At 44.2% G+C, this 25,387-nt stretch overlaps 1 protein-coding gene across 4 annotated transcripts in view; it reads right to left on the bottom strand.

Moving 5' to 3' along the window:
* The window catches only part of LTBP1 (latent transforming growth factor beta binding protein 1), a 423,732-nt gene extending 418,206 nt beyond the window's left edge, over positions 1 to 5,526 (bottom strand). For 2 of the 4 annotated variants that reach the window (XM_079941107.1, XM_079941105.1), the window contains exons 1-2: positions 3,812 to 5,526; positions 2,682 to 2,752 (exon numbers count right to left, since the gene is read on the bottom strand). In XM_079941107.1, coding sequence (XP_079797233.1) covers positions 2,682 to 2,752; positions 3,812 to 4,275 — 535 coding nt within the window. In that variant the 5' untranslated portion in view covers positions 4,276 to 5,526. The remainder of the gene's footprint in view (positions 1 to 2,681; positions 2,753 to 3,811) is intronic. The other 2 variants (XM_079941104.1, XM_079941106.1) reach the window with 2 other exon arrangements.
* Positions 5,527 to 25,387: the final 19,861 nt, after the last annotated feature.

Genomic DNA, 25,387 nt, shown 5'->3' on the forward strand with positions numbered 1-25,387 from the left:
TCCACTGGACCGCCAGGGAAGTCCCAGTAGTCAAGTTTTTAGCACAGTCATTTCAGGATGGGAAAATATAAGGGTCAGAGAGGTCAAATGAATTCCCCAAGGCCACACAGCTAGTGAACGCTTGAGGGTTTAAACTCAGGTTTCCTGAACCCAAGGCCAGGGGTCTTTCCTGGTGTCACACTGCTTAGCCATGGACACAAGTTTTGCTGCATCAGTGGTAACCTCAGTTGTCCCATGTGAAGGTATAAGGCTCCCTCATCTCCCTGGCTCTGCACAGGGAGACAAACACAAGACCCCCCATTGAAACATATCCATCTAGCGTATATTACTTTGGATTGAGCACTGACCTAACCCAGCATCATTTTTCAAAACACAACTGTTCTTGAAAGAAGTTGTGATTTAAGCTTCCACCATTTGGGCCTGAATTAATTTGTCAGATTGGGCAGTACTGGAAGGCTAATGTTACACTGATTGCTTAGGTCCCGGTGCTGTCCAAGGGCTACCTTCTAGAAGCTGGAAGGATAACTTAAACCAAAAGCCGGAAGCATTTGTTATTGGTATCGTGAGACTAAGCCAACGGAGCAACTTCCTCTGGAACACTGTATACAGTAACTGTGCAACCCTAACTTTTCTGACGGGTAGCCTTTTGCAGCCTTTCTCTTTCTGGGTCACCAGAGGGCAAACCTGGCTAAACCGAGGCACACTTGTGCCCTTGCCTCCCTCACCTGGAGAAGCAGGAAGCCATGAGGTGATTCCTCAAGATCGGATGTTCTCCTTCTAGAGCATCTTCTTTGGACCTGCAAATCCTCAGACGACCTAAGAATGGGGTACTACTCTCTTTTCAGAGAGGGCACTCAACGGCATCATTTGCCAAGTAAACTTCTTTGAAAGTCTGAACACATTCTCTCTAATGGGCACCAAGGAGCACTCACCATCACCTGTAACAACCTGCTCTGTATCTTTAATCTTTACACAGCAATACCCCACTTTGCACAGCAATGCTGCTGTCACGGATGAGCTGTCTGCACAGAACAGGCAAACAACATCATAGCAGGAGTTACCGAAGGGAGGAGAGGGCATGTCATTGACCCAAGCAATTGTAAATTCAGGAAAATGCTGGTGCGCTATTGTCAAGTGTAATCTAAGAAGATGTGAAGAATTACGACAATCTAAAATGCCTGGGGCTTCCCTGGTGGCACAGTGGTTAAGAATCTGCCTGCCAATGCAGGGGCCACGGGTTCGAGCCGTGGTCCGGGAAGATCCCACATGCCGCAGAGTAACTAAGCCTGTGTGCCACAACTACTGAGCCTGCACTCTAGAGCCCACGAGCCACAACTACTGAGCCCGCATGCCACGACTACTGAAGCCCGCGCACCTAGAGCCTGTGCTCCACAACAAGAGAAGCCCGCGCACCGCAACGAAGAGTAGCCCCCGCTCGTCGCAACTAGAGAAAGCATGCGAGCAGCAACAAAGACCCAACACAGCCAAAAATAAATAAATAAAATAAATTTAAAATTAAAAATAAAATGCCTACAACCCTGAGTATTTCTGACCTAGCGGTTTGAGTTCAATATCAAGGAGGCTGATTAGTGAGTTCATGTCTGCCACTACTCCTTGATCACAGCCAAATCATAACCCACCTGGACACTGCTTTTTATAAAACTAAAGCCACTATGCCAAAGTCCTGTTTCTTTCAAGGATTGAAGGCATCTTCCAACAAGCAAGTTCACCAGAATGACTGTAATAGAAATGACCATAATAGAAAAAATTTTTAATTAATTCACCAGCATTTTAAAATCCAAACCGTATACAAGACAAATTGCTAAATTTTACTTATTACACTGAATACCAAAAAGCAGCTAAAATTCTGAACGATTCTAATCCACATGTTTATGGTTCAAACTCTATGCAGAGAACACATAAGAATGCTTAACTACTCCTGAAAGGAAGTAAGAATTCTTTATGTCCAGGTAGCACCAGACAGAATCAACTCGTCAAGAGGACCCTCAAAGAATATTTTACCTTAATCCTTAATTTCACAATGCAGAGGGAAGTATTTCCTGATGTTCTCAAATCTATATGCATCATTAATATATGTTTCAAAACACTCCTAAGCCTGTGTATCAGCTGGAGAAGCAATGCAGGAAAACCCACTTGTCAGTTCTGAAGAACAGTAGAGTGGTTACCTCCTAGGCAACAGGCCACAAGGACGGCAGATTCTGAGTGCTGTTTTCAGAAAGCTTTAACACTACTGATGTTTTGTTCCAGAGCAGGGCGTCCTACTTCCCATTCCCCTCCTACCATCAACTTAAAGAATGTTTTTCGTGTGTCGATATCCATGGTTAAATTAATTGCACTGGTTCTGCCATACGGCACATCCTCCAATGGGAATTTCTTTTCCTAGCCCCTGATTCACGGTGGTAACAGAGTAATTAATACCACGGTTGGGCGCAAGGGAATCTTGGATGCACGGCACGGTTTTGTACAATGAATCGCTGCTGGCCTTGATACCATCATTACCCTGGCCCAGCCCTTCCTGGGTGGTGATGAAGGCTTCAGATAACGGGGTAGACTGCATCACAGACATTGCATAGCCTCTTCAAGTGACCCCTGTGGGATGCCTCGTGTGGACAGACCCACTTCACCTACTGTGCAGGGCTGCTGTGAACCTGGAAACTTACGTTTGGTGCATCTCTGGGAGCCAGGGGCCTTACTCCAGCCATGGCAGCACTGCCCTCCACAGACATTGACCCTGAAACAAACAAAGCAAGACCCCTGAGTCCAGTATAGCGACACTGCCTTCCAGAGAACCCAAGCCTCCAGGGTGCTCCTGCAAGCCCAGCCTCCTGCTTCCACATTCCTCTGGCTTCGAAACAGGGACCCAGGATGTCCAACCCAAAGCTGCCCAAGCAGAAGGGTAAGGACAGTGTATCAGGGAAGGATGGAAGAACCAAAACTTGCATAACCTAGAACTATACAGGAGGGGAGAACAAGGTCCAAATAAACGGTTTTCTTAACTCCAAAAGTAAAGTAGAGCCAAATGTATTTTGTGTATTATCTGCACCCACGTTTTAAATTGAATCTGAGTTTCAGAGAGAGGCGTCCAAACAGGAGTGAAATCACAACGCTTGGAACCACCCCTGAAGAAAACAACAACAACAAATAAGCAAAACAAGTCTTCCCCCACACTCTCAACCTGTGATTAATGAGGAGGAGGGGCAAGGAGGACGTTTATGAACGCCCAGTAACAGAAACTATCCAACCGAAACTCCTGTCAATGCTAAGACACGCCGCCCCAGGAAAACAGACCCCACAGGTGCAGGGAAGCCAAGCTCACAATTAGTAGGATGCTGAAAACTCCAGGTCACAAAACAGGAAGTGGATCTTTACAGGCAGCCCTCCTCCAAACTTTTTTTTTTCCATTAGCTCAAGAAAAAAAATTAAACTGAGCTGCAAAGAGAAGTTTAATTGATGCTGAGGGATTAAGCTGTAGTGACTTCATGTTTACGCCCATCTTGTAGGAGTAGTTTGGTTCGCGCACAGGAGGTTACGCCCCAGGCAGAAATGCCTTTTGTGTTTACCCGCAGCTCAGTAACAATGCGATCGGAGTTTATCCTCAAAGTTCCCCGGCTTCCCCGCACTCCGCTCTTCCCGCCGCGCTGCAAGCGAGGCAGGCAGAGGCGGGCGGGGAGGAGACAACTCACCGACGGCGCACTACGCCCACGGCCGCCGCTGGGCTCCCAGGAGCCGCGTCTCCCCGGGTACCCGCGCGGGCGGCGCGCGCGAGGAAGGAGGGAGGGTGTGGGCTTACCCCTGCAGCTGCTGCTTCTGGTGAACCTGCAGCCTCGAGCCCCCGCCGCTCTGGGTCTCCTGCGGCACTTTGGAGCGCACCGCTTGCCTGCCTTGTTTGGCGAACGGCGCGGCCGCCGGGTGACCGCCAGGCTTGGGGTGGAGCTGCCCGCCGGAGCCCCCGGGACGCGCCGGCTCCGGCGGTGGCGGTGGCCGGAGCCCCTGCAGGGCCGCGCCGCCGGGCGGGCTGGTACGCCGAGTCCGCTCCGAGGGGGCCCCGGCGCCCGCCGAGCTACGGCTGTACCTGGCGTTGAGCGCGACGTTGAAGGTCCGCGGGCGCTGGGGCCCGCCCAGGGGCAAGGCGCCCGCCGCCAGGCCGGGGCCCGGGCGCACCACGTACGTGATCCTCCGCACCCGGCAGTGCACCGAGGACGCGAGCAACCCTGCCCAGAGCAGGAGCCCCCACCTGAGCCAGGCCCCCGCCATCGCGGGCCCCAGCCGGCGCCCCCGGCCCCGGCCCCCGCCCCCGGCCGCGCCGCTCGCCCGGTGCGGCCGCCCACGCGCACTCAGGCTCCCCCGAGAACAACCGGGAGCCCGGGAAAGGCGGGGAGGAGGAAAACTCGGTTGCAGGAGAGGAAGTTCTGCGGGCTGCTGAACGGCCCCAGACCCCAGCCGAAAGCGGCGGGGAGGAGGGGGCGGGGTGGGGGTGGGGAACGCGGGGCCCGGGAGGGGAGGGGCGAGGGGCGCGGGCCGCGCAAGGTGAGGGTCCGCTCGCCCCGCCGCCGGCGCAGGGGCTGCCGCGCCCGGGACCCGGCGAGAGTGGGCGAGGGCGGGTGTGAGCGCGCGGGACGCTCAGCGGCAGCCCGGGCTGCAAAGTCTTTAAAAAGTTTCTCTCGCCGTGGAACCGAGTGTCAGATCTGAACAGCCAATCTCCGGCAGACGTGACGTCAGGCAGTAAATCCTAATTGGGGAAAGCGTGAGATGAGCCCGAGAACACGCCGCCACCCTCCACATCCACATCGATTGTTCCTATGGGTCGGCAAGGCAGAGGTCCCCGCTCCTCGATCCCGTCTCCCGGGAAAGGACAAAGGACTCGGCAAAGTCACTGAACGGTCCTTTCCTTCTAGAAGCCCCACAGGACTCATTTGATACTGTCTGGAAGGCATTTCCAGTCATTTTCTTATCCGTGTTTGCTCGGATACTTGCTGTGGGTATTGGATTAAAATACTAGATCGGGCCCCAGAAAGGACTGCTCGGGGTGCGCGGACTGTCCATCGAAAGTGTTTAGATGGTTCCCTTTGGGATTGTAAACTCCGCGTGACTGTTTCTGAGTGTGCAGCTTCTGGTACCCTACTCCTCTCTTGGCATGTACCAGGGTGGGCAGCAGGGGGCGCTCTCGTAGACTGGGAAAACCGCAACAGGAATCGACCCCGCAGGCAGCCCTGCTCCTGGTGAAAAGGCCTCTATGACAGGAATACAGGGCTTAGGATCCATGATAACGCCAAGCCATTATTAGTCTCTTTTTAAAGTCAGATCAGTTCCCTGGACCCCTATCCGAAAGGAAAGGATCACTCACCGGAGATGACACAAAATCACATTAAGGGAGATGCAGAATGTCCCAGGGGACAGAGTCCCTGGGGTCAGGGTGCTTTTGGGTGGAAACCATGAAATAGTAACATATTTACTTCTAGCATTTGAATTTAAAACGGTGTCTCCAGCAGCATTCACGCTTTTATTACATGAATGCAATAGAAAACCCCGCATTGGCTAGTGGACAGTTGGTAGCAGGTGACAATGGTTTAAAAAGAATTAATAGAAACGATTTAAAGTTGAAGAAACTTAATCCCTTAATCTATTTTTTCTGTACATTGGAGAAAGACCTCCAATATTTGATTTGGCAGGAGAGGGTCTCAGTCCATCTGTCTGACCACCAGTTTCATGTGAGAACACACTCTGAGAGCCAGGCACAGAATAAACAGCATTTGACCAGAGGGAGAGACCTCAGTTCAGTCCTAACACTGCCGCTAAGTAGCTGAAAGACCACAGGCAGTTCACCTCTCCTCTCTGAACCTTGACTTCCTCCTCTATAATCCAGCAGAGAAGTTGGATTAAAAATTCCTTCCAGCCCTAAGAGTCTGTGGCTCTAAGAACATCCCTGTGGACAAGATGAGAGGTCACTCAAGGTCAGTCTCTGAGCCAGGCCAAAGGGAACCAGCTGAGAAGACTGAGGAAGGAGGGTGGGTGAAGAAAATGCCTCCCAGGCTGGGATTCTGTAGAAAGGACAGCGCACAAGCTAATAAATATTCACCAAGTGCTGCTCTGAGGCAAGCAGAGAGGCTGACCCTTTGCAGAAACAAAGTATCACAGGCACAACCTTTTTGTTCTGGAGAATCTTCCTATCTGGTTAGAGAGAAAAAATGTAAATAAACAAAAGCTTTTTAAAAAGATAAATAAAGCAACAGTTTGAGATAATAACCGAACTCTCCCAAGGCGGTATCTGATTTGTGAGAGGGCAACGTCACTGGACAACCCACAATTCTTTGTCATCTCATGGAAAATTCACAACATGTAGGGAAAACATTTCCTACCCGCAGCTCAAATCAGTCTACAGAGATTTTCTCTCTCAGGTAGGGATTATGAGCAACAGTTGAAGTGGATGGGGCCAGGGGGTGTCTAGAAGCAATAACTCCATGCTGAAGAGCCTAGGCTGGAAAGAAGACGTGTCAGACAGGTGAAAGCTCAGGAAATAGTGATGGACAGCATCACCAAAGGACCAGACTGCAGTCTGTGGTGGTGGGTGAGCTCTTCTTGTTAGGCACTGCAGGACTCAGATGGACGGCATACATCAAAGCCTGTTTTGGTCAATGAGAGGCAGCTGCCTGCAGAGGGCAGAGCCTGGACAGGGATCCAGAGGGCTGGGCTGGAGCAGTGTGGCTGCTTCACTTCCCACGGGAACCTGAGCAAGTCATTTCACCTGAGAGCCTGTTTCCAGAGGGCCTGGAGATCAACCCAAGGTCCTCACATTTGGGGACAGCAGTGAGCTCAACCACGCTCTATGACTGCAGAAAAAAAATGTTTCAAAAGATACAACGCAATCTTTCTTTCTCTTGACCCACAGCAAAGCAGAGGTGGGTATCTCACCCCAGTCTTCAATCTGATTACGACCTGCCTTATGACAGATTTGGATACGTTACAATCAGATAATCTCTGAAACGTAACCACGGGAAGAATCTCTAGCGTAAATGTTAATCTCATCCGTGAATGATCATATACATTTGTATGCATGTGTGTTTATATACAACCATGAATGTGGTAATATACACATAAGCAAGCAGCCCCTCTAGTTGAGAAACTCCAGCAAAGTCATAGTTTTTCCACATCAGTCTCTTGCTGTCTACATAACTAGTAAGATAATCCTTGAAAAATGTGTTGTGCAACCTATGTACTATCATATGAGATGGTCACTCATCTAAAACACTGAACTCGCTATTAATCTGAAAATGAAAGCTGAGTTTCTTTCAGGCATGGGGACCAGTCTTTGCCAAGTTTAGACCCTGTTTAATGCCAAGACCCCTAGGTTTCAAGGTCCGTTTATATGGGCAGTACACAACTTCCTGGTTCAAGACACAAGTCTTTAAAGATCTCATAAAACTTCTTGGACTTCAGATGGTTTTTACAAAACAATACTCAGATGAGCTAAGTGTAAATGAATCAGAAAAAAGGATTACATTTCCCATAAAAACTCATGGGTTTGAGGATTAGGGGAAGAAAGGAAGGCTGGCAAATGCCAAACTTTTTAAAGCACTTTGAAACCATTAGTCAAATTCTAAATGCAGCCAGTTTCCCTCATCCTTACATTTTATGAGTTTTGTAACTGAAAATCTTTTCCCACATTTAAGATCAGCTACAAATCAACTTTTGTGGCTGCCTACGATCAGAATCCCTTCCGCCCATCTTTTCTTCCAGCCGAGGATTTCATGGAGCCCCTCTTAGTTCTAATTGCATCAAGAAATTCTTAGAAAGAGAGGGGAGAAGAGACAGAGAGAAATAGGAATTCAGTGAGTTGTAGACAAAAGGAAGAGAAAGGAGAGTAAAAGCAAGAGAGAGAGGGAGATTGAGGAATGGAAAAGAAAGGGACGGGAAAACAGGAGAGAAAGTGTGAAGACAGAGAGGGGATGCAGTGGAAGGAGGGACAAAAAGAGGTGGGTGGAGGGAAGCTAGGAAGACGATGGATTGGAGAAGTGCAAAATGAAGGAGAAATCAATGAATGAGAAGAGGAGCAAACAGGTAGGAGGAGGGGAAAAGGAAACATAGGGAGAGGAGAATTATACCCGGCATCCACGGGCTAATCTTCTCAGGCTGCTCACCAGGACCCTGGCAGCCATTTCTGAACCTCGGTGGGTTCTGACCTGAACATCAGCTTGTCCAGGTTTGGGCTAGAATTAAACCTGTGACCTTGGAAGGTGCTAGCATGGTGGCTGGCTGGCTGCCCTACACCAAATGCGAAGCGGGAGGCACAGGACGTCCCGTGTTCTCTCACACAAGCTGGTGGCCAAAGACCGCAGCTTCAGCTCGAGATGCCTGCAAGTAGGTACATTTACTCTTGTGGTCCTCTCCCTTGTTCTTTCAACCATTTCATCAAAAGAGCAGAGATGAAAGAGATTAGAAATGTGTGAGTTCCTCCACGTTTAACTCAGCTTCCATGAAAAATCCCACGGAGCTTTACCAATGAAGAAGTAAAGCTCATACTCTGGTTTCTCTTCAGATCGTATAAATCTTTCGCCTTTTACTAAAGATTTCCGTGGAGAGGAACAATTCTGAGTTTTTACCCAATTTTTTGAGGTCTTGCGTTTGCAAGGCCAATTAAAAAAAAGAAAAAAAAAAGAAGTAAAGCTGAGACTCAACCCATGGAGGTATCAGTGTTTCTGCCAAGATGTGTCAGCAAGATGGCGACAGAGCTGACGTGCAGAGAAAGATGAGGTGCCCCTGGAACTGAGCAACAAGTGGAACCAAGGTTTACACCAGGGCTTTCCTTCCCTTTAAAGCTTCAGGTCTGAAATCTAAGCATCCTTAGTTGTCACTCAACAAATGTGTGTTGACCCTAGGGCCCCCAGCTAGCCTACGTAAACCCAAACAGCAAAATCAAAACAAACTTCCATTTCAGGTGGAGAAGTTTAAATAATGCCTGGCTGGATTGCAATCCAAAGTTGCCCCGGGCCAGCGAGTGCCTTTGTGCTGACCCTGAGTGCCTGGCCATGGCAATACAGACCCTGTCCACGTGGAGTCTAATGAGGTAAACAGACCTGGAACAAGTAATTGCATGTGTGGTGAGTATTGAAAAAAGGACTGTGGGAAATGAAACCCATAAAAGGAAAAGTGTCAGGGTTATGGACTAGCTTTCTACAAATTTTGAAGAGCCCATCCACAAAAGGAAATTCACCAAAAGTAAAGTTTTATGTACACTAAATTTCCCTTTCTGATTATTTTGGTCCTTTCTTACTTACCTTGAGTATAATCAAGGATAAGTATCACACAGTGGCAGCTGCCAAAGACAATGAAATGCCTCTCTGTCTTCAGGGAACCAAAATCTGTTCATTAATTTACTTTCATTGAGGCTTTTCATACCCATTTAGTCAAATTTTTGAATATTAAACATGAAACTACATAATAATTAAGTAGCTATCGATACAATTTTATTTATACTTTTCATTCACTTCCTCTAAACTTCACTGGGTCATTGGCTGGTCAACATTCAAGAGGGCACAAAGGAAATGTGTTCTTTGTCTCAAAGAGTTTGCATCTTGGAAAATACTTGGATGTACACTGAACTGAGATGCCCTTCAACTCTATGAAACACATGACTTTTGATCACAAAACAGCCCCCAATGAAATGCAGTTCACTTTGGTGTCTCAGTTATGAACACTCTGATCTTCCATTCAGTCAATGGACATTTACCTAGTTTCCCTGCTTAAATTTAAGTTCAAAGATGCCCAGACACCTGCAAGGTTGGTTGAGTGCCTGGTAGGCAAGCAGAGTAACGCTCTCTTCCCTCAAATGCAAGTACTGACAAGTCATGATCCAATTTTAAGAGGAAGCTTCTGCTTTGTGTCAGCCCCTATGCTTCCCGGGTTGTTGAGTTGATGGAATTGCTTCTTTGTGTAAATTTCAGGACATTAGTCATTGTTATTTCTCTTGTCTACATTAGAATTTTCACCCAATGGCACAAGTATGTCATGCTGCCTGAGTTTAACGCTTGATTCTAATTATTTTTTTCCAAAAATATTCTCTCTGCCTCCCATAAAATTGATTAAAATATCATACAGTGAATAAAGCAGCCTAGAAAAAAGAAGAAAATGAGGGAAGTTACTGTACCACCTCTACATATCAATTCCTAGACAGCCTGTCTGGTCTTCTAAGACCCAAGGCCCTTCAAAGATTGCTTCCTTCTCACTCTTTTAACCTCATCTTGGGCTACTCTCCCAAATGAACCTCTGTTTCAACTACACTTATCTACCCATTTTTCTTCTTTCTCTTTGAAAGAAAAAAAAAAAAAGAGGCTGGCCAGCCACTAATCTGCAAAAAAAGGACACCCATATTCCTGCCTCTAGTCTCACCTTACATCATTCTCCTGACATACCATCATCTCTTCAACTAAGTCCTACTCCTCCTTCAAAATAGAATTCAAGATCCTTTACTTCCATGAAGCTCTTTGGACCACCCTAAACCTCAGTTTACTCTCTCTTCCTAACTCTTATAGCATTTCTCATCCATCTCTGGCATTAAGCACAGAATACATGCTTGGTAGTAGACACAGAATACTTTTTGCAGCTGAAGACTTTTTTTCTTCTTGGTCTTACTAAGATAAACCAGAACTAAGGCAAGTCATGGTTAATAATAGTTGAGGTTTGGTTACAATGACAACGGATGACAAAGTGACTTGTCTTTAGCTCTTTGAAGGCAGGATTCTGCTGAACAATGGGGTTTGCCCAAATTTCCCCCCAAACCTAAATTAAGTTGAATCAAGCAGTGGCTCTCTGTGGGAAAAAAAAAAAAAAGTTTTCTCCCTCTGAACTGACAGTTTGAAAAGTTCTGTAGAAAGAATTTTGTCGTATTTCTGTCTGAAAACTGCTACATTCCCAGTAATACCATTAAAGTAGTGAAGGCTTTTATAGCGTCTCTTTTTTGTTGCCCTCTCAACTTACCCTGTTATGGGAGGCCAGGACATATTCTGAGAATGGATCTAGTAAAAATCCACATAATATGGACGAACGGAGCAATATACAGAAGTAACTCACACCACCAGAGAAACACTAGCTCCACCAGGAGAGGCCTGGCTTTCTAAACAGTGAGGGGAGATCAGTAAAACCAGCCCCGTCTCTTGATTCCTCCAGGTTTCCCGGTTTTAAAGCCCAAGCTACTGCTGAGAGGGATCAGGTTACATTTGCCAGCTGCTCCAGAACTTTCCACTTAACCCTTTTCAATCCACAACCTGGATGTTACATTTCCATTTCACTTCGAAGAGCATCTTCCATCTTTATATTTCCCCTCATGTTTTCTTCCCAACATACGAGTACCCGGCCAACCCTCAATGCCACCCCACCCCCATGAAGCTACCTGACTTCCCGGCCTCCACCTCATCACTAGAGGCCTATGTTGAGGGCAGACACCTGGTGTATCATGTTCCCAGTGCCTACCACAGTTTGCAAATCATAGTAAATGTTTGTTGTAAGTAAACGCATGGTGTTTGTTGAGTGAATGACTATCCTTTTGGACACCTAACTGCTATGAGCAGTCCACGACAAGAAACCTCCAAATATCTTTCCTTCTTTTTTTTTTTCTTTTTTGGCTGTGTTGAGTCTTCACTGCTGTGCACGGGCTTTCTCTAGGTGTGACGAGCGGGCGCTACTCTTTGTTGCGGTGCGCGGGCTTCTCATTGGGTGGCTCCTCTTATTGTGGAGCATAGGCTCTAGGCGCATGGGCTTCAGCGGTTACAGCACGGAGGCTCAGTAGTTGCGGCACGTGGGCCCTAGAGAGCTCGGGCTTCAGTAGTTGAGGCACATGGGCTCAGTAGTTGTGGTGCACGGGCTCCAGAGCACATAGGCTCAGTGGTTGTGGCTTTCAGGCTCTAGAGCGCAGGCTCAGTAGTTGTGGCGCACGGGCCTAATTGCTCCACTGCATGTGGGAATCTTCCCAGACCAGGGCTGGAACCCGTGTCCCCTGCATTGGCAGGCAGATTCTTAACCACTGTGCCACCAGGGAAGTCCCTATCTTTTCTTCATCATAAGCAAAAAACATTGCCCAAGATCCTTAAGTTGTCAGGGGTCTGGAGACTGATTCATTCATTCATTCACGGATTCATTTATTCATTCACTAGCCATTTTTGAGAGCCAATTGTTTTCTTTTTTTTTTTTTTGTTACCACGCCACACAGCTTGCAGTATCTTAGTTCCCTGACCAGGGATGGAACCTGCGCCCTCGGCAGTGAAAGTACAGAGTCCTAACCACTGGACCACCAGGGAATTCCCCCAATTGTTTTCTAATTAACTAAGAATGGAGAATGGGTTTTAGAAATTTTTGTTTAGTGATCTAATAGGCCTGAATAGATGCAAGGATTCTCTCTGAAAGCTGGGGAAGTTTTCTTTAGAAGGCATGGGATAAAGAGATGGATAAATGGAATCTCTTCCCACAGTCCTCTTGTAGCTAATTGCTAGAAAAATCATTGGCGGAAAATCTATGAGCACGTAGAACAGCATCTGTAGGATGTAAGGACATGATCCTGGATATTTGCTTGCCGGGAAGGAGTAGAATATATGGTTAAGAGCACAAACTTTGGTGTCAAACAACCTGGGCTCAGTTCTTAGCTCTGCTCCTGAGTTTGCGAGTAAACTTGTGTGCCTCGGCCTATGTTCTGGATGAATCTGGGAAGAAGCTGACTGGGCATTAAGGAGCTAAGTTCTTGAATCCCCCTCGAACAATCACTTTTATGAGGGAATGTTTTTGGGTTACTCAGTTCTGCCCTGGGAACCGCTTAGATAATCTCAGCCTTAGATCTGTCAAGCCTGCTTTTTTTTTTTTTTTGATCACTGTATGGTTCAGCACACAGAATAATTTCTTAGTGATCATGAAGTGCTTCCTGATAGCCAGCTCAGCCTCTACACACTTACTGCCCTAACTCTTCCAGGAGCCATTTCTGGGGAAATGGAGCTTCCTCCAGGGGTTTTAGAGTCAAAGACACCAAAAACTGATGAGTCTTCTGTGAGATTAAGCACAGAGATGGGAGAGGAGACCTTGATTTTACAAAGGGAGATGGTGGGAGGAAGGGAAGGGAAGAGAATCGTTCACGTTCATTTGCTGAGCACTCATAATGACCCATAAATGGCACAGGGGTTTCTACACCTGCCATCACTGAAGGGGGCCACGCGATGGACATTTACCTTTGCAACCAAAAAATGGCATTCCATGATTTAATAAACCATGCACCTCTTGAAGCTTATCTGTGAAATGGGAATAATACCTAACAGAAGGTTTAGCAAGCTTTTCTGAAAAGGGACAGATAGTAGGTATTTTCAACTTTGCACGCCACACTGTCTCTGTTACAACTACTCAGTTTTGCCATTGTAGCATGAAAGTTGCCTAGACAATACAGAAATGAATGGGCAGATTTGGTCCGCAGGCCATAGCTTGCCGTCATCTGGTCTAATCCCCTGGGATAATATGTAAGGTGTTAAGAGGATTAAATAAACTAATCCAAGCAACATATTCTTGTACAGCATGCAGCAGATCAGCACTCAATAACTATTTGCTATTATCATTGCTCTGATTTTAGACTCTCCCATGTGTGTGCTCACCCTAGTGAATGAGGTAGTCCTCAGGTCTCCCTGGGAGATATTCCTAGCCCTCCCCATCTTGGGCATATGGAGGGTGTCACAGATTGGGTTTTCTGGGAAGGACCCTGAGATGGAGTTTAGTGTATAGGATGTTTATTTTAGGACTGTCCTTGGGAGTAATCCTGTAGAAAGAAGGAGAAGGAAGAAGGACTGGGCAGAGGGAGAAGTCGAGTTTGCCCAACAGCAGACTGAGCCGAACCCACGAGGATCTCTGAAGCTAAAATGGCCATTCGAGTTGTCCCGCATTGGGTCAGAGTGGCTGGGCCTTGGTGCCCCACCTGGAGCAGTCACTGGATGTGGGCTGCCCTGGGAAGGGGGGCAGCTCTGCAGCGCATGCACTCCTGGAGGGGCTGACAGGGGGGGATCGTCTGCTGACAGCATGCCCAGCAACTGGGGTGACAGGGGCAGGAGGGGAAGACGTGACCCATTCTGACCATGAATGGTGCACAGAAATAACACGTGGCATTTGCAAACCAAGCATTTAATTGTTGCTGCAAGACCCTCCAGAGCTCCTTCCCTCTGGTAACCAGCAATTTCAAGATGGCGGCTGCTCCGTCGGCCTCGGTCCCAGAGGGACAACAGGGAAGAGAGCTTCCTATCAATTGTACTGGAAACCTAATGTGAGCAAGACCGAAATCTGAGTTCTTTAAAGCCATTGAGATTTTAAAGTTGTTTGTTCCTGCAGTATTGTCAGCTTTCTATTATGAGTCCTCAGCTGCTGCACGGGATGTATTTGAAGGTTCTGAAGTGAAGACACACCTGATAATCTTACAAAATCAGGAAACTGGTTTGACACCACCATCCTCATTGCCAGCATCATCATAGCTAACACCAGCATTTACATGAATTTTCTAATTTCATGCTCATAACAACCTATGTATAACACAGCTATTATTACCCTCATTTTAGAGATTAGGAAACTTACGCTTATAGACGTTTATTAATTTGCATGAGGCCAGAGGTCTGCAAACTATAACCCGCAGGCCAGATCCAGCTCACTGCCTGTTTTTGTAAATAAAGTTTTATTGGAACACAGCCATGCCCATTCATTACACAGTATGTAATTATGGCTGCTTTCATGATACTGTGGCAGAGTTGAGTAGTTGCATATGGCCTGCAAAGCTGAAAATACTTACCATCTGGACCTTTTCAGAAAACGTTTGCCCACTCTCCCTCTCTCCCCGCACTCTACACAAGGCCTGGTTCCAAACTCCAGAGATGCAGCTCATAATTCAGATATAAGTAAATACTAGGTAGGCTTGGAGCCTGTAGGGGTATCATAAAACTTTCCCATTTCCATTATCCTAACTGTACATTTTTTAATTTAAAATTTTCATGACATTTATTTCCAGCATTATGACAGACTCCCTATCATGAAAATCCTCCCCTAAAAAAAAACCTGTAAAATTCTGAATAAAATGAATAGCTGACTTGGCAAAAAATTAAGGTAAATACTCAGGGGCTAAAAATGAAGTAGAAGTCAGAAGCCAGATTTAGCATGGTAAATGCTCACTCAAGCAGGTAGTGGACCCCTAATGGCATTTGCCACTGTTGGGGGGGGGACATGACAAGGCAGGAGAGTGTCAGCATAGAGACTTTGGAATGAGTCCCTGAAGGCCCAAATTTCCAGTGAAAGAATGGACTGGAAAATATTTGCCCTGCAAAAGGAGACATCAAAAAAATTCTGTGTCTCAGCTCTGATTTGGGTTGCAAGGGAAGAAAAGGTACCCATCTGCCAACCAGAAGAAATAACCATACCCCAGACTTGAAGCCTGGGGTTCAAATTCACTCTACTTGCCTATTCTGAAACTATTTTAAACCAAAGAAACTATTTTAAAATAGTCCTAGACTTTTAGCTCCCTAGGCACTTGGGCAAAGTAAACACAAATAAAGGGAATATTCTCTCAAGTTGCCTCCTAAAATTCTCACAGATAATGCCCCAACAAAAATGAGCTCACAGTGAAAAATCACAAGACCACTCACAGAGCAAGACATCATGGGACAGAGCAGAAACATCAAATAGCAGAATCAGACACACAATTTCTTTAGCAGAGTTATCCCATGTAGCAGGACTTGACAAATTTTTTCTCTAAAGGCCCAGGTAGTATATATTTTAGGCTTTGCAAGCTATGCAGTCAGTATCAAAAAGATTCAACTTTACCATTCTACAGTGAAAGCAGACACAAGCAGTATGTAAATTAATGGGCTTAGCTGTGTTCCAATAAACCTTTTTTACAAAAATAAGGAGTGTGTTGGACTTCCCTGGTGGTCCAGTGATTAAGAATCCGCCTTCCGACACAGGGGATGTGGGTTCGATCCCTGGTCGGGGAACTAAGATCCCACACGCCGCAGGGCAACTAAGTCCGCGCGCCACAACTAGAGAGAAGCCTGCGGGCCGCAAGGAAGAGCCCACTTGCCACAACGAAGACCTGATGCAGCCAAATAAATAAATTAATAAATTAATTAAATACAAATTTTTTTTGTGTGCTAGATTTGGCTGGCAGGCCATAGTTTGTAAAATAAGTATGTTTTCAATATTTAAAGAATTCAGTATATGAACAAGGAATGAAATACTATCATTAATATCCAGGCAGATTCTTAACTTCTGCAAGTAAAAGGTATAGTTGAAATCTTAGGATTCAACGTATGAGTTAACTAGCAGATTAGAACAACTGAAAAGCATAATTAGCAAGTTGAAAGTTGGATATGACAAAACTACTTAGAATACAGTACAAAGAGATAGAGGAGGAAAATATGAAAGAGAGGTTAGTAGACATGAAGTTTGAGTGAGGAGTTCTAACATTCATCTAATCAGAGTTCCAGAAGGAGTGAGTAGAAAGAATGGGAGAGACATAATAGTCAAGAATTTTCATGGATACTAATATTTCGGAACTACAAAATATTCCAAACAATACTTACACCCAAACTCGTCCTGGTGAAATTGCAGAACATGTAAGACAAATTGAATGGCTTAAAAACTGTCCCCCTCCACACCAAAAGACAGCTTACCTGCTTTATATCTGATTTCTTATGAACAACAGCAGATATCAAAATACTGTAAGATGATGTCTTCAAAGTGCTGAAAGGACATAATTGTCGATCTATAATTGTATATCCAACAAAATTTAAAGAATGAGGATGAAATAGAGATGTTTTATACAAACAAAAGCTAAGATAATTTATTATCAACAGATCCTCTTTAGATTTAAAATACAGAAGAAATAAAGGAACTTCTTAAAAATATATCCTATAGGAAGAAGGAAAAGCACCACAGAAGAGAGATTTGAGATGTAAGAAGGATGGTAACCAGGTGAGCAAAGAAAGTGCATTTATCACGTGGATAAATCTAAATAAACATCAACACTAATACATCTAATTTGTGAAGTAAAAAAAAATTGGGGGAGGGGGCACATAAATAGAGGTAATATTCTGTCTCTTAAAATAGTAGGTACAAAAAAATAGTAGGTACATAAGTATTCATGAGTGTGTGTGTGTGTGTGTGTGTGTGTGTGTGTGTGTGTGTGTGTGTGTGTGCTGTATTCTTTTCTATATATCATAGGTTTTGCAAAACATTTTTAATAGAAGTAAAATACTGGGTAACAATAGCCTATAAGCTGAAAGAGTTAAAGCCCTCTAAGTTTTAGGAAGACACTTCCCATTGCCATAATTAAAAACTAACTATTAAAAATTTAGAAAGATAATCTATAAATTTCAAACTACTAGAGGAGCAAAACAAGTGAAATAAGTAAAGAAGTTTACAGGACAAATAGAAAGCATGAAAAAGATAGTAAAAATAAATTGAAATATATCAATGATCACAAAAAATAATGAATTAAACTTGCCAGTTAAAAGTTCATTTTTTTGAAATCCAGCTTTATTCTTCTTATAAGAAACACTTAAAACAGAAGCACACCAAATGTTTGAGGGTAAGAGAATCCAAAAAGCTCTATAAGGCAGATTAATTTTTCCAGCAAACAAAAATGCATTCTATTTGCTTTCTGGAGTAGCCTTTCAATCCGCATACAAAGTGATGTGTTATAATAGAGCAAAGAGAAAAATTGAATATGAAGGGAGGAATGAGAGATGACCTGGGTTCAAAATTAATATTCTCTGACAAACCTAAAAACATGGAAAAATAGTTCCCCTTTTGCTATACCTATGGAATTCAAGCAAGCATGGGTAGAAACTTGGGGCTTAATAGTGAGCCAAAAATAAATACAATTTATCATTATCGCAATTTTGGTCAAATTTCTTGACTTAAAAATGGAGTTTACAAAATAATCAGATAACATTTCAAAATAACTTGCATTTTGAGACAAAGGATGGTGAAATCACTTTTCATTGTATTAATGAGACATTCATTTAAACATAAGGATTCTAGGGGAAAATATATCAGAAATCATTTTGAAGTACAAGTGGATTTGAAGAGTCAGGGACAAAAAATTATGTATAAAGGTGGATAATTGCTGCATTAAAATAGAGAAAGATTAGAAAGAACCTAAATAAATAACACAGGAATGGATAAAGTGTAACGCATGTGTAGAATGAAATGTTTTTATAGATATTTTAGTGACATGAGGAAATACCTATGATATAATTAGTAAACAAAATAATATATGAAACGGTAAATACAAAATGATCACAAACATTTAAATGTAGTAAAATGTGTCTAGAAACAGGATTAGGAAGAAAAAAGAATAGTAAGAAAAAGGGAAATGGATAATTTGTATTTTCTACTTTGTATTCTATTTTCCAAGTTTTTGCAATGAGAACTTTTATAATCAGATAGTAGCATAATTTTATATTATATCTTTAATATTTTGTTAGTTTATATATATTATGGCCCAGAATCTCTGTGAATGAAATAGTACGGGGAAAGTGAATTCTGGAAAGAGACAACGGGGCAAGCCTTTAAGAGAACGTCTTAAGAGACAGGAACGGTGCTGTATTTCTAATTAGTGTGTAACTCAATATAAAGCAGCTTCCTGACATTGTTTTTTCTTAAATTCCATATATATGTGTTAGCATACTGTATTTGTCTTTCTCTTTCTGACTTACTTCACTCTGTATGACAGACTCTAGGTCTATCCACCTCATTACAAATAGCTCAATTTCGTTTCTTTTTATGGCTGAGTAATATTCCATTGTATATATGTGCCACATCTTCTTTATCCATTCATCCGATGATAGACACTTAGGTTGTCATGAAGAACCTAGGGGTAAGACAGGAATAAAGACATAGACCTACTAGAGAATGGACTTGAGGATATGGGGAGGGGAAGGGTAAGCTGTGACAAAGTGCAAGAGAGGCATGGGCATATATACACCACCAAACTTAAGGTAGATAGCTCGTGGGAAGCAGCCGCATAGCACAGGGAGATCAGCTCCGTGCTTTGTGACTGCCTGGAGGGGTGGGATAGGAGAGTGGGAGGGAGGGAGACGCAAGAGGGAAGAGATATGGGAACATATATATATATATGTATAACTGATTCTTTGTTATAAAGCAGAAACTAACACACCATTGTAAAGCAATTATACTCCAATAAAGATGTAAAAAAAAAAAAGCAGCTTCCTCTCTTAAAAGTTTCAAGAATGTGCAACAAAGCCACTCCCAGCGGTTGCTATGGCTACGAGGTAAAGCTGATTGGGCCGGTGTTCACTTTCCCCCAGGTGAGGCAGGAAAAAGAAGGTCGGGCTTGGCGAGTGCGACAAATCCCCCCTTTGGGCCTCTGCCTTGTCTCCTTTCCCATCGGTCCCTCTTTCCTCCCCGCCCCCTTTGCCACCTCTCCTCTCTACGTCTTAGCCTCCAGTGCAGTCAGCATCATCAGACCCAGCTCTTCCTGCCCGCCCGCATCCTCCACCCTCCAGCCACCACCTCCCTTTTTGCTGGGCTTCCATAGGATGCTGCACTCTTCCAGCACCTCCAACACTGCAAGCTGTGGGAGGCGGGCTTCTTTTCCCACTGTACCCTTGATGCCAAGGACCTGCCCATGGTGGGTGACCAATAAATATTTGTTGACTGAATGAATGAATGAATGAACGGAGACTCATTCTCAGTCTTTACTGGGGGTTCCTCTTCATCTACTCACCTTAAGTACAGTCATTCTTCAAGATTCCATGCTCAATTGCTTTTTCTTTTCCTTCTTTATGTTTCCCCTGGACGATCTCTCCTTTTGTTTTAGCTAACATGCATATGAAAATGAGCCCAACTTTTCAACTCAACTTCATCTTTTTTCCTCATCTGTATTTCCAATTGCTTTCAGCTGGACCTACAGACACTTATTCTTATCCATAACGCATCATCTTCCTCTCAGTCATGCTTCTGCCTTGAGCTCCAACTCACTTAACATCACCACCATCCCCTCAACATTCCAGATGTAAGCTCAGAGAAGCCTTTTACTCTGCTCCAACCCTCCCTGATGAGTCTCTATGGAATTGTGTCCCTCTTTTCTATTCCATTCCCACTGCCTGAGTTCCACTTCTCACCAACATCATCACCAAACCCTGTGGGGTTTCCTTACTTTGAATCTGCACCTCTCATGGCTGCTGGATTTATTTTCCAAACCATACAACTCATCATGTTCCCATTTTGCTCAAAAACTCCTGATGTTTCCCATTGCCTTCAGAATAAAACCCAAGCACACAAAGGCTCCTCTCCGTCTTCATGGGAGATGAAGTCCTGCCACCTCCGTGACTGCTCACATTTCTCCACCTGCCTGGATGCCATTCTCCCACTACTCTGCCTCTCGAATTGCTCAGCCCCCTGCAAAGTCCATATCAAGTGTCATCTTCTCTGAGAAGCCTTTTCCCAAATCTTCAGTCAGGATTAAGGGCGCTCTCCTCTGTGGTCGGATAACCTCTCCATGATGCCTCCATAAGAGCACAGGTCAAGGTTGCGGGCTGCAGGTGGGTGGACAGAGGAAGACAGTTAAGGAGCCCTAGAGAACCTGAGCACGAGGGAAGGGAGGTCCCCCTCCTAGAGTGAGTCCAGGTCTTTAACGTTGAAACTCCTCCTTCCACTTTACCACAACTAAATAATTCATGCCCTACCTCATTTCCTCACTGAACAAGATCTGTTCCATTTTCTACCTTTAAAAAGGTCAAAGTTAAATTCTGGTCCATTCCTCCTTCCTCCCTCCTCTTTCCATGCGTGGTTATATGGCAGAATCATGAAACGGAAGGAAGGTTCACTGACTCCGAGAAAAAGTCACTGCCATAGGCAGCTAAAGCAACAGAATATTTTCTTTAGAAAAATAATTTTGGCAGAACCTGGCTGTTTTCTGCAGACATTTTAAGCAACCAAAACAAGGGTTGGGATTTGTATTTCCAAACAAGTGAAAGCTGCCTGTTTAGCTCATGCTTCCCCCTACTCTCTAGGAAGTGGAAATTTTACAACAGAAGTAATTCCCTTCATCTTTCCGTCCTCTTCACAGTGCAACCCCCGACCTTTGGAGCCTCCACCTCGAGCCAGAGGTAGACGACTAAATAGGAAAAAGATATGCAAACCTCAGGAAACAAAGAGTTTGTCATACAAAGCGTTACATTCAAGCCATTGTCTCGAATGTTTTGGATAACTCTCGTTTTTAGTTTAGGAAAGAAAATCTGAAACAGAACAATTACATCACAAATGGAACATTTATATAGTCACTGGGATAGAAAAACGTTCGGGCGAAGGAAAAGGCTGCATGATTTCAATGAGATCCAGGTGGGATAGCCCTTTCAGCAAATGTCTACACACCAGCCCGTAAAAATGATGGAAAAGGCACAAGACAAGAATAAAAGCAACGGAGTGCCAGGTGCTCATCCGACTAGACCCACATCCTCTCTGAGCTTGTCCTTTCCAGCTGCTCCTTCCATCTATTCTCCCTTCCTCCCAAGGGCTTGAATCTCTCTCATGCCTTCTGGGGTCTTCTGCTCATTTTCCTCCTCTCTTCCCTCACCAGGGAACCAAATTCTCTCCTGACCCAGGGCTGCAGAGGGCAACAGGGTGAACAAAATTACCAATGTCACCAGTAATAGTAACAACAACTTTGGAAGCCCTCGCTAAGCATCAAGTGCTGGGTTGGATGCTTTGCGTGGATTATCTCATTTAGTCATGACAACCCTAAATGGTAAGTTCTATAATTGTTCCCATTTTATAGCTGGGGAAAACGAGGCTTAGGTTAAGTATCCTGCCCCACATCACACAGCTAGTTAGTGGCAGAACCAGCTCTCAAACTTAATCTGACTCCAAAGTTAATCACCCTAACCAACAGAGTTCCTGGAGGAACACCTTTCCATACACAAGAGTATTAGCCAAAAAAGACTAGGGAACTCATAGGGAAAGTCTTCTGAAGGGATGAAGGAGAATGGGAATCAAGGGTGAGAAGAATGGGACAATCTGGAGAAATGAATGGAACACTACAGGTGGTACCTCATACCTAATCCTTAGTTGAAAATGAGAGAAACTCATCAGGAAAAACCCTTACCTGCTAAAAGATTTCTGACTTTGATTCACAGAGGACGGGATGTAAAGAAAGAGAACTTGGAATGTTAACATAAGCATGGCCATTCTCACGCAGGTGAGATGAGTCACCTGCCTGAAATGCAGCAGGAAAAGGAAGCAGCAGGTTCAAAAGAAGCAGGAAGAAATAGCCTTATATGTGAAAAAGAGATGCAAAAGATGCCACGGTCCTGTGGCTTTCAGAAAGCCACTCAGGAAGAGTGGAAGCAGGACAGAATTACAGGATAAATACAAACAAGGGTCCTTCTGGGGTGAGCCTTTACCACGGATGGCCCAAGCAGGGATGAGGCTTTCTGAAGGCAGACCACATAACTACAAGCGAGCAGTCACGGGGATGGGGACTTGAGCTATCTTTATGTCTGCTGGAATTCACAGTTTGCTAAAATAGAGTTGCTTATAAAAATTTTTAACATTCCAGCTAACAATTTCAGCTCTCAGACAGAAGGAGGAACTGCCATTCTGGATATAATTTTAACCAATGAGAAAGAACTGGTTTCCGTACAGAAATTACAGGGACCTTGGGAGAACATGACCATGTCTTTTGGGAGTCTATAATAGCAAGGAAGGGGAGGATTACATACATTCTAAGGCAACGTAATAATGAAGAATTCCAGTGAAAAGGAAAAGTAAACTCGTAAGCCAGCCACACAGAAAACTTTCTCATGAACTCATATTTTTTAAAGGACCAGTTCATGAGAGATCATGAGGGACATACAGTCAAGAACCAATACAAAAAATGATGGTTTTCAGGAAGGCTAAAGCCTCAGCTAATGGGAAATCTAAGAAACACAAGTGATTAAAAAGGTCTTCTGTGAAAAATTCAGTTCAGAGAGAGAGAATGGGGTGGGGGAGGAGGAAGGAAGGGAGGGATGGAGGGAGAGGAAGGAGGAAAGGAGGAAGGGAGAGAACATAAGATAAAAGAACATAAAAAAAGAAAGGAAGAAGGAGGAAGAGAATGAGGAAGAGGAGAACAAGGAAGTGACACATCTAGGAAGAAAGTGTCATGTTAACAGGCAACTAAATGTCCCAGTTGCCAAATACTCAAATTCTGTCTTCTGAAGCAAGGAGAATAGATTTTGAATTCTAATTGTGCAGCAAAGGAGACCATGAAAAGAGGAAAGTGGAGTCCACAATAATTTAGGGAATAAGAAAAATCTAGGCATACAGATTATTTCAAACCTCCAGATCCAGACAAATTATATTACAGAGCATGAAAAGAATTTGCAGATATAATCTCATAGCAGTGAGTTTGAGAAACCATAAAGAAAGGGAAAGATGCCAGAAACTCTGGGAAATGTTCTGTTTTGCAATATATTGGGGGAAAAAAACAACAGATCCTGAAAACTAAAGCTCCATAAGCTGGATATGATTCTCATCAAAGAAGGTGAGTCCTACTGGACCCTGTGGTGGTCAGAACACATCTGCTTTTTCCATGAGGGATGTTGTGAAACTGGTATCTTCCAACAAAGAATGAACACTGTGATGAGAAAGTTGGAAGCCACGCCCGACAAGGGAAGGTTCAGAGGTGTGTATAGCACAGAAATCAGATGACTAAGAAGGGTATCAAAGATTTGAAATGTCTGTATAAAAAGCCGTAGAGTCATTTTATGTTGCCTTCAAAAACAGAACTAGAATCAACAGTAGAAATTTTAAATAGGCAGATTTTTCTTTAATATTTGAAAGTATTTTCTGTTCATTCATTCAACAAGTGTTTATTGAGCACCTACTTTTTTTTCCTTTTGTGGCCACACTACGCGGCTTGTGGGATTTTAGTTTCCCGACCAGGGATCATACCCAGACCGTCCGCAGTGAGAGCGTGGAGCCCTAACCACTGGACCGCCAGGGAATTCCCTTGAGCACCTACTTTGTGCCAGATACTGTGCTAAGCACTGAGGATACATGATAAATACGGTTCCCACCTTCATTGGACTTAGTCTTGTGAAGGAAAACAATAAACAAGTAAACAAGGAACATAATCACAGATTATAGCAAAGCCCGGAAGGAAGGAACAGGGGAAAGAGAGAATAACAGTGAGTATCTATCTAAAGATGGTTTCAGGGAAAACTTTTCTGAGGAGATGCCACTTGTGCTGAGACCTATATGATGACAAGGGTAGAGTTGTGTGAACACTTTGGGGCAAAGAGAACAGCAAGTGCAAAGGCCCTGAGACTGGAAGAGCTTGACTTCTTCCCAGAACTGAAAGGAGCCAGGAAAGTAAACTTGGTGAGCAAGAGAGGGGAAGATGGGAGGTTGTGAGATAAGGTTGAAGAGACAGACAGGAATCAGGGACCAAGATGTTGCCATCCTAAGGAATGTAGAATGTGTGTCAAGAGGTATGGGAAGCCGTTGATCGTTTTGAGCAGGAAAGTCACACGATCTGATTGATGTGTTTGTTTTGATAGTTATTCCAGCTGCTCTGTGGTAAATGGATCCGTGTGGGGCTGGGGGGATGCAGGGAGGGTCTTTAGGAGGCTACTGTAGTATTCAGATGAGGCTGAAGTGTGCATGGAGGGTGTGCAGTCAAGTTGGAGAGAAGTTCATTTGAATTTTGTTTTAAAGTAACATAGAATTTACTGACAAATTGAATACGGAATTTGAGGGATAGGGGGAAAATGGCTAGAATGATATAAAACTTGACTTGGGTGGCAGGTATTGAATGGCCACCTGAGTGGACCCTGCAAAATGGGACCTGGAACTGGGCTGGCAGGATGGACTGGAAAGACTGAGGTTGCATTTGATTCAGTGATGACAACAGAACTCATGAAAACACATGTCAAGCTCCCATTTCATGCTGTGGGTCTACCAAAAGCTCCAGAAAAGAGGCTTTTGGTTTGGCACAATTCTTAAACTGCAAACGGTTATAAACTTTGTCACAAGCATGTTTCTATGGAAACTCACAGTGCTCCCAGTGAAAACAACAAGAAAATTAGCAAAGTTGCATATATACTTTGTTATATGTATATTATAAATACATTTTATATTATTATATATACTATATATTGTATATACATATGGCTTATAAAACTGCAGTCCCTTGCTCATAGCTTAAAATAGAGAAGGCACTCATGCTTTCAATGCACATAATATACATTAATACCCAACAGACACAAATACCACAAATTTTACTAAAGACAGCACAACATTCTCATCTTGCTAAGTCACCCGGAGAAACTCTCTCTTGTAAAGAGAAGTTTTTGAAATTTAAGAC

This window comes from Stenella coeruleoalba (assembly GCF_951394435.1).
Source record: "Stenella coeruleoalba genome assembly, chromosome: 13".
NCBI lineage: Eukaryota > Metazoa > Chordata > Mammalia > Artiodactyla > Delphinidae > Stenella > Stenella coeruleoalba.